The 9,733-nt window shown below is 53.7% G+C and overlaps 1 protein-coding gene across 1 annotated transcript; it reads left to right on the forward strand.

Moving 5' to 3' along the window:
* Positions 1-28: 28 nt before the first annotated feature.
* TGME49_288330 (histone lysine methyltransferase, SET, putative) lies at positions 29-7,107 on the forward strand. The gene is made up of 10 exons (XM_002368232.2): positions 29-621; positions 764-897; positions 1,047-1,117; positions 1,630-1,784; positions 2,493-2,606; positions 3,093-3,164; positions 3,356-4,368; positions 4,655-4,913; positions 5,192-5,375; positions 5,848-7,107. Exons 1-10 carry the CDS (start codon positions 377-379, stop codon positions 6,178-6,180), a joined length of 2,580 nt encoding a protein of 859 aa, XP_002368273.1. The 5' UTR covers positions 29-376; the 3' UTR covers positions 6,181-7,107.
* Positions 7,108-9,733: the final 2,626 nt, after the last annotated feature.

The raw sequence follows: 9,733 nt of genomic DNA on the forward strand, positions 1-9,733 counted from the left end.
TCAAGAAAAGGAGTGCCTGCTTCAGTTCATTCGCTATTTCTAGGACTGCAAGGCCCCTACCACATTAGTGCCATGATCAGGATGTCGTTTGTCCGTCACTGGAAACATCTGCTGATCACGTACAGCTCAGGCACCTTCTCGAGTGTGCTAGCGTTCCTTTCGTTTGCGGCACAACGGACTAATCAAGGTGTACACACTACGATAAAGCGCTAGCGGTCTTTAACTGTGTTTCGATTTGAGTAGAGACCTTTCAACAGCAAATCGTACCGTTTGCTGCCTCTGTGTATTCAGTGTCAGAAAGCTGCATACTTCTTTTCGGACTCGTCTGCGCGTGCAATTTTTTTCGCCTTAGAGCGTCTAATGTCTCACAGTTAGGATGGAGTCAGCTTCAACCGTCGACCTTATCAACAACTACGCCAAGGAAAATCACAATGGAGTTCTTAGATGCGAGATTCACGAGTTCAAAGGACGGGTTCTGTACGCGACCGGTAACAGTCAAGCCGGAGAAACACTCCTGAGAGAGCCCCCGCTACATTCAGTGCGGGCGGACCCAAACAATCCGCTCTACAAAGAGCTGGAGGCTCTTTGCAAGGAAAGCAATTTCCACCTCGAGCCAATATGGTAAGGACCGAAGGCTCATCTTTGAAGACGTCCTCACGGCACAGGATTCTGTCTTCAGCCTGCGACTGCCGTGTCGGGTCCAATCCTGGCTCCTCGCGGCTCACCCACGTTTTCTTCCTCCCTCCATCACTTTTCCTGGCAGGTACTGGTGCGCCTTGAACTCGCTCATTCTCGACACGCAGCCACCTGTTTCAGGACTCTTGTCGATCACGCAGAGACAGTCTGAGCTTCTCCGGGTGCTCCACGTCCCCTCAGAGATCACCCCTTGCACGGAAGGTACGCATGCTGTTAACTCTTTCTCCGCCTCTTCACGGTCGTTGATTCGCAGCAATGATTCGCAGGAGCACTTGTCTCTTAGCGTTGGAACTTTCACGCTCATTTGTGCGTTCTCGTACTGCCCTTCCTGCACGGACTGTTATGTTCAGTCAAAAAGATCATTCGCGCGTTTCGCCTCGAAAACCGAACCACCCCTGAGGACTTGGAGCTTCTTCTCCAGGTCAGTCCATCCGATGTCATTGGATAGACGTGTTCCGTGACAGCAGCTGCCTCGATTCTGGGACATATGGAAGGTTTTACATGTTCGTGAATAATCTCGGACGGCATCCACTCGTGACACCTGCTTTTGAGGAAGGGGCACATCTATTGGAGTACCCAGTGGAACAGGCCTTGCATCAGGGTAGTCTGCATGCATTTACACGAGAGCATGAGTTTCGATCTGAGCACTGGAAGGATGACTCTGACTCTTGCACCGTGTGAGGAGGCAGCTGTCTTCTGTGTAACACTCTCTCCCAGGACCAAAACGATACTGCATGCATGCCAGGAAGCCTTGCAGATTTACGAGGGAGGGCCACCGGACTTTTTCCAGATGTCTCTGCCCACAGGCCTCTGGGCGTCGCTGGACATCCCTAGCTGCTCGGAAACTGAAGGTCGTGCGGCCTTTTTGATTTTCCGATTGTTTCCCTTTGTTTGATGCTTCGAGTTTTGTCTAATGGCGTCTGACTTGCTCAGATCTGGATCCACAACTGCTTCGAACAGTTCGAGGACCCTGTGGGCTACGTGATCTACTTTATGCCGTCGTTCAGTTCCCACTCGTGTCTGCCGAATGCGCTTTGGTTTACGGACGAAGACCACACCTTCGTTCTTCGGACTCGCGCAGATATCGCGTACGTTGCTAGGCTTTGTCGGCTTCCCTTGTGTCTCTGTTCGTGTGTGACGCGTCGCCGTCTCACTCGGAAGCTCAGACGTTTCGATTTCGCCGACGGCTTTCCACGGCGAAGATCACCAGCTGCTTCGAGAGGGGAAACAGCCACGTCAGACTGAAATGCAGTTCTAACTCCTGAGGGGGCAGCAGTAAGGACTCTTCGGCAGTACGGCTAGCTTGCCAGAGCAACTTAGAGAAAAACGCACTCCTCCGGCCATGAAGAACAATGCTTTCTCTGTCCCCGGGATTTCCGCGGACAGGCCAGCAGTGAGAATGTGTTTCGTAGGAGCGACGTTTGTTTCTTCGCTGTGGACGAGAATGCACTCGTGTTATGTTGTGAATGTTCTACCCACGTCTCAAATGCGCCGGTTTTGCGCACCAGCCAGTAGCTCTTCTTTTTGACGCAGACGGTTCCGTCTCCGAGGCTGCTGCTCGTCTTTTTAATCGCAAGCCTGGAGAAGTCGCGACGCAGTTAACGCAATTGCCACCGAACCCGAGACACTGCTCAGCCGAGTCAGGGAGGTGAGGTGTGATCTCATTGCCTTCGCCTGGGGGAAGCAGAACAAACATAACTCTAAGGTGAATTCAGATTCGGGGCACTCTGATAGAATATCGCGAGTGCCCGTTGTTCAGGAGCGAGTTTTTGGCTCCGTTTCTGTCTCGGTCACAGGGCTGGGGACGAGGTCACGCTGACTTATCTCTCCGAAGACGACCTCATGCGGCCGACTCTGCAACGCCGAAAAGTCCTGAGTGAAACTAAGGACTTCATCTGCACTTGCGAACGGTGCGACAAACCGAGATGCAGAGTTACTCCGAGATGTGCACAAAGCACCTGGGTCACCACACACACACAGCCACACTCTGCATGCTTTCACTTAACCGTATACATATATATATGCATTTATGTATATATGTATATGAGCATGACTACGGAGCGCGTTCGTCGGTCCACATTCGTATTCGTATGTCTCTCTGCATGCATGTGCGCATGCGTGTATGTACATGTACCAGGAGCATGTAGGTAGGTGAGTGGGAGTGAAGGTCTTTGAGAGTTGGTGCTTGAGAGGCACTCGTTCCACTCACACTGTCTTTGGGCAGGCAACAACGGCTGTCTTCGATATGGCTCGTCGTCGCAATCGACCTCCACGAGCTGCGGCTGCGTGGACGCCTAGTGCCAGCTTGCACGGGGCATATTCCCAAAGACGAAACAGTGGTTTCCTCTCTCTTCATTAGTCCATTTGAGTGTTTTCGTTGCTGGCTTTCCCTGCAGATGCTCAGCGCCTGTGGACTTTTCGCGGGGTTTCCGGTGCCCAGCCTGTGGCATCGGCTCCATCTACGTCGAGTACGTTTTTGTTGTTTCCGGGTGCACGCGTGCGTTGCTCATGCATGCGCGTATCGCAGTCACGAACACTGAAGATGAAGTCGATGGAGACAGAGAGAACTCCGTGCCAAGCCCTCGCTGCCCCAGGCGCGCGGCCTTCTCTAAGTTCGCTGTGTTCGTCTTTCGCTGCATATGTGCCTCTATCTTGGCAGGCCAGACGCGGAACTCACACTGGAGGAGATCGAGGAAGTCTTCTCGTCTGCTGGCAACCAAACGATTGAGGCTTTTCTCCCATGGGATCTTCAAAGAATGAGTTCTCTTCCCACGAAAAGGTCGTCTGCTTCGTCTGTGTCTTCTCCGGAGGCGGGGGGATCGGTGGCTTTCTCCGCGTCTTCTGACCATGTGTCTGAGAGCATGGCTGTAGACGACTGTCAGAACCGCGAGGATGCTTCAGCTTCTTTGTCTCGCCCAAAATCTCTCTCGCTCTCTTTGCTCGCGCCCTCATCCCCTGCTGCCGAAGCGTTGATCCCGCTGACGGTCTGGATGTGTCTCCTTGTCCCGGGGCTCGCTGGGGCGCGCCTCGCAGGCGGTCGGCGGGCCTCCGCATGCGCAGATGCATGCGTCACGCCCGTCGGTCCCGAACTGTCCCTGGAGTTGTCAGACGCTGGCAACTCACCATGCAGGGATCGGCAACGCAAGCAGGCACTGCCTCTAGGAACGCAAATCCGGAACGGTTCAGAGAGGAACCCAGAGGGCCTTTCGCCGCCTGAGCGGTGTCGAGCCGTCCTGACTCGGGTCCATCGATCTGTCGCTTCGCTGCCGACGGTCACGCGCATGCAACAAATCTCCCCGAACTCATGTGTTCTGTGCAAGAAGGAGTGGACGCACTCGGACAGGATGAAGGGCCTTGCTCTCGAGGCGCTCCTCGGACGCTGGGCGAACCCGCAAGAAGAGGCAGGTGCTGTGGAGGGTGCGGAAGATCCAGAACCAAAACATGAAGAAGCACTCGACGCGACCAAAGCTGAGGAGGCGAACGACGACCAGGATTTCGTTGGGGAAAACGGCAAGGGACGCGCATGCAAGGCCGACGAGAGAGGCCGGAGGGCCTCTCGAGGAGTGCGATGCAGCGGCGCAGAGGAGGAACAGAACGATCGAGAAGGAGGCGACACCCGAAGAGACGAGCCGTCAGAGAACGGACGGAGTGGTCAAGGCGTGCCTGAAGAAGGTGCGACGTAATCGCGATTCTCAGTTTGCTACCAGTTTCAACCGAAGGCGGTCTGGAGGCCCTCAGCGGGGGGGCAAGATTTCGAGATGTGCATGTGTGCCGTTGAGTTCGTTTTGTAAGGCCTGCGAGGGCCTCCCGCAAGGACGGCCAAATGTGCAAGTTCGTGTTTTTCTTGACTTTCGTTACAAAACGTGAGTGCAGAAGGTTTAGAGACAGAGGAGACAGAGTTCGGTGAGAAGGTGCCGCGGGCGTCTCTGCGTCCTCTGATCTTCTTTGTCTTGTGCAGACAAGCAAGAGGGCGACACAAATGAAGCAGAGGCCGACCCGACACCGAAAGCTTCTCGACGAAAGGGAAAAACGAAACTCGAATTCGAAGGAGTCGATGGTACAGACAGCTCAGTGCAGAGCCAACATCGGCGGTGGCTCATGAAAAAGCGAGTCTCTTCTCTCAAGCGGTTGCTGAAAAAAAGTTGGCGGCGGCATCTGTCTGAGGACCAGCGGCACAGCCTGGATGTCCTGCTCCCGGAGATCTTCCAATTTCATTGGTGAGGCTCTCGTGGGAGTTAAGAGGCGAGCCTAGAGAGTCAAACCATCTATCTGCTGTCCTAGTCGTCTCAGGCCACGCGTGCACGCACCGTCTAGACAGGAGGCACTGCTCAACCCCGCTTTTGTTCTAAATAGTGGTGTTGCCAGTTCTCGGGATCCCGCACGGCGCTTCTCTGCTAGTTTCCGGATCCTTAATATTTTCTTCTTGTTTATCAGAAAAGTGCTAGTTTCTTCGCGCATGGTTATCATGGCAGTTCATCTGTTTCTCCCTTTTCAGGCATCTTGTATGCTGGCTGAAGGCGCAGGCAGCGGTCTCGACAGGCGCCGAGAAAGTGACCATGCAAGACGCAATTGTGTACCAACAACGAAATCTGTATCCGGGACTGAATGCTGCTCTCGGGTGGTCACTCGACGAAATGGCGGAAATTCTGCTCTTGGCTTACCAGGATCAGCCCGACAAGGTGAGGAGTTCTGTGAATGTACGCGAAGGAAGACGCGACGCGGAACCGCATGCTCGTGGCACAAGGTGTCAGTGGCGGCATCCCTGGCATGCGTCTGCTTCATCCGCTTTGCTGGTCGTTCCACGAACGCAGCTGTAGTGTGGAGTTCCGCCAGCATTACGCAGGACGGCATGCACTCTACACATGCGCCGATCACACAGGTTGCCTGAGTTGTACGGGTGTTTCGGATGTTTTCGCAAGCAGTCTTTAGGTCAGCACGGCCGAGCAGCATCTAATCGACTAGCGGCGCTCCCAAGAGTGGCGAACAGCTAGGGAACTTCGGGGTGTGTGTATTGTGTAACGGACATCGTTTGGGCTGAGGGTGTGCAATCTTGCCGCCGGTGGCATGTGTCAGACATGTTGCTTCGCTGCTCGCGGTTGCTTGCGCTGAGTTCGTTCGCTTGCCTCTCCGGTGCGTGTGAGCCATCTGCAGCCGATAAAAATGTCGCCTACCAGCATGAAGGCATTGATTCAGGACCGCTCGATTTTGGCTGCGTACGACGAAGCTGTGTCTATCCTTGGCACTCTGTTCGAAACGAATCACCAGTTTGTGACAGACGTGACAAAGAAGTTGAGCATCCTGTCAGACTGGATCCGCGGGTCTGGACTCGAAATGGACCCCCTAGCCTCTCCGTGGCTAAATGCAGGACATCGTTTCTTTCAGAGATCCTACAGTGGACGGACTACCCCCGGTTTGCTTTGCATGTCTGGCAGCGCACCGTCGTGGGCCATTGTGGAACGCAGTTTCCAACTTCCTAAGCTGTGATCCGCCTCACGGTTGGTAGGGGCGGTGAGACGCACCCCTTGTCAGTGAAATGTGCAGCCTGTGACTTCCTGAACGGAATCGAAGCCGCCGATGCGCACACCAGTGCTCAGCTGTTCTTCTTTTCCCAGTGGCCAGTGAGACGTGTAATAGAATGAAGACGGATATCTAGTCAAGTGTGTCCGCTTATGGCACTGCCTGTCTACAAGGAAAACAGAGCAGATGCCAGCTACGTCTGGACGCAACGTCGCTACGATGTTGGCCATGGGGGTGCGCCGGACTGGCACGACAGGGAGGTGTACATACACCCGTGGAGTGTGGGCAAACGCTGAGGTGCCTCGATCGACTAGTGCGTCGAACCAGGCTGAGTAGCCAAGAAGGGTCAACGCCCGTGCCGGAGTAAACGCCGGTCTGTGCATGTGCATTGAACGCTCTCGAACTGTTAACGTCGCTAGGTACTGTAGAGACGTTAAGCAACGTGAGCGATAAAACCAGCGTCGTTAAGGCAATCGGCGTAGTGTGTCCAGCGGAATTCGATCTGCATATCGGCAGAGTAAGGGGGCTGCGAGGCCACTCTGACGATCAACTTCTTACGCATGACCTGGTGATGCGTCACCATCAGAAAACCCATTTATTGTCGAAGGTCAAAGATATGTGCTGGACTAACTCCCCGAAGGTGGAGGGCCTACATATCTGGTTACACTGTGTGATATCGAGCGTTATGCCCTACGTAACCTAAAACGATTCCCCGTGCTTCGGTAACGCAAAGGACTTCAAAACGTAGAAGCTGGTTGAGGGGCCAAGAAAACAAGGCAGGAAGCTTGTCTTTCTAAAGAAGTGTGTAGAGAGCGTCTGGGTTGTTTCGTTGTCTTTTGGTGAGATGTGACAAAACAACGGACGCGCAAATGAAGTTGAAACACCCTACCGCAGGATGACACGAGAAATCATCTGAGTCTACCACCCAACTCGAGGTGCCAAACATATTGTGTTCGAACTTTTTTCGGGCACCCGAAGCTCTGTCGGTTGCATACACTGAAGCTGTCACTCATGTGGCGTCGGAACCTCAACTTGCCAACACTTGAGTGCACTGTCGAGGAGCGGAACAGCGCAAGCCAGGCGCCGCAGAACAGAACTATTATGTGCCCATCCAGCCGGTGTGCGCTCGTCTTGAATCTTGATCCTCGTGTCTGCCAGCAGCAAAATATACATGCTGCGGCATTTGCAGCACAGCACTCACGGAAAGACGCATAGTACGTAGACGAGACTCTCGCATCATGTGCCTGATTCGCCGATATGGCCATTGCCACCGGTCAATACATTGGATCAAAAGCATCATGTACCACGGGCGGGTCACCGCCGTTTCTGCTTTTCGAGTTGCACAGGAAAGCCAACAGATGTACGACCCAAGGATTCAACCGAACGTCGAAAAATTCACGGTCGTTGAGGGTCGGAGTTGCGCAATACAAGCAGGAGGTCTCTTTCGGTTTCTCATATGCTCGTTTTTGGCTTGCTGAACCGCGTCCCCAGGTAACGCCATCTGGCCACACATCTCATGCAGCATCTGGTCCCGATGCCCTAGGGTCACTACATGTGCGAGAGCAAAGGCCCTTGACCATCTCAAACGGGAACTCGATCGGTTTCCCTGTCGTAAGTTTCGCCGCAAAAAGTGTCTGCGCCCCGCGGTCAATTCTGAGGCTACCGCCTGATCTGCCGCTATAAATTAGGGTGATAGCGCGCTCCAAATTCACCCGTTTCGCTCGTGCGTGTGCCACCACCGGGCACCACGCATGAGAGAAGTCCTGGTAAATTGCACACTTCGGCTGCAGACATCTTGCAGACGTGTAACGACAAGGCGCCATGGGGATTGGACGTCTGTCTTATCATCGATTCGTATGAACGCTGTTTCACTTGGGAGCGAAATGCTGTTGTCTCCCCAGATGTCTTCAATTCCATGGAAGTACGTACGTGTGAGTGTGTGTCTACGTGCCTCTGGTTTGTTTCGCAGGCGTGCACGTCGGATCCATGGCAACGGTGTTTCGCAGCGTTAGTTCCGCCTTGGTCACGATGTTCTTCTCTTTTGAGTTAGCCTACGCGTCAGAAATCTCTCTGTGTACACTTTCGGGGCAAACCGGATGGAGCGAACGTTCGGGTGACCACCGAGGTCGAGTATGTACAAAAGCACTTCGCTTCCAACAAGCACAGATTGTGCCGCATACGAGCCCCTCCGTCCGGACGACTCCCTCCTGACGAAGCTTCGGGAGGCGACCGCCTGGAGTGGCCTGATGGATTACCTGGTAGGCACCCCCTCCAGTGTCACTGTGCCTCGCCAGATTACGGTGTAACTTTCTTTGGAATCCAGCGTCTACCTGCTTGTTACCTTCAAAGCGCCAAACAGTGAAGTGCCTTCAGACGGCGTTTCCTGCAATGAGCACCATTGTCTCAGCGCTAAACAGTGCGGAGTGAGAGCAAGTACGTGTATCTAAGTGATGATTGGCACAACACTGTAGGAGATTTCGATCCATAACAGACAGCACTGCATGAACGTTGCGTGTAGCGGTGAGGATCCTGCCTTAGCGGGGGCTGTACAGAATCTAAGTTCCTGCAGAGGGTACAGAAACTAGTGCAACTGATAACCTCTGCACGTTATGAAGACTCCCGCGCGTGCGGAAGTTTACAGGAGTATCAGCGTTGACAAACTATTGCTTCCTTTTTCGCATCTGGGACCAACACATGCGGATGTGCTTTAATTCTTAGTGCACTGAAGAAGGACCCCCTTTTCAGAGGATACCCACTCTGTCTGACGCCGTTTCTTCGAACCCGTCCCGTTTCTTGGCTACTGTATTGAGCAAGCGTCCGCTTGCTGACATCTCTGCAGCCACTCCATCTGAAGCTGAGCTGGTTTTACGCGGTGTGTTCCAGGGCATCAGCATATCAGTTGAGGGCCGGCGAACGGCCTTCTTCCGTGCTCCATCGAGCTCTGTTATCGTCCTTCAGCCCGTCGGAAAGCATGGGGCGCCTGTGGTCCTCAACGCCCCTTGACATTCTGTGTATCCCAAGAGTGTTGCTGCAGCCAAACTACTAATACGTTCCCTAGGGAGTGAAACTGAGGTTGCGTGCTGCTGACCACACGATGGAAGGATCATCCTAGCATCTAACCAGTAGTTTCCTCTCTCTGTTAATACGAGGAATGCCAGTAATCCAAATAACACGCCCAGAACATGACCGATGTGGACCAACCTCGATGTCGTATGATATTGAAATCAACACTTTTAGCTGTCACACATGGAAGCGAAGCCGGAAGTGAAACTGCTAGAAGTGTGGAGTGCCATAAAGGAAGCCACCAGTGTTGCCTCGTCCGCTCGTCTATCCCAAAACTGCGCTAAGGAGGGACATGCTTCGGATTCACCTAGACTGACCCCCGCACCCGTCAGACGGCTTCTGCCTCCCATCACGCAGGAACTCTTTCATCGCTGTGGTTCTGCGTTGTGGTGGACTAGCAGCTGCATTTTACGAGAGTATTTTCAAGTCTAAAGTCTCTCGCGGTCTCACCCGAGCG

Source organism: Toxoplasma gondii, chromosome IX (genome assembly GCF_000006565.2).
Source record: "Toxoplasma gondii ME49 chromosome IX, whole genome shotgun sequence".
Classification (NCBI taxonomy): domain Eukaryota; phylum Apicomplexa; class Conoidasida; order Eucoccidiorida; family Sarcocystidae; genus Toxoplasma; species Toxoplasma gondii.

Excerpts from the sequence above, each read along its gene's own strand:
- TGME49_288330 (XM_002368232.2), top strand. The coding sequence starts at position 377 with ATGGAGTCAGCTTCAACCGTCGACCTTATCAACAACTACGCCAAGGAA. Across the intron at positions 898-1,046 it reads GATCACCCCTTGCACGGAAG|TCAAAAAGATCATTCGCGCG; the intron begins GTACGCATGCTG and ends TGTTATGTTCAG. Across the intron at positions 4,914-5,191 it reads GAGATCTTCCAATTTCATTG|GCATCTTGTATGCTGGCTGA; the intron begins GTGAGGCTCTCG and ends CTCCCTTTTCAG.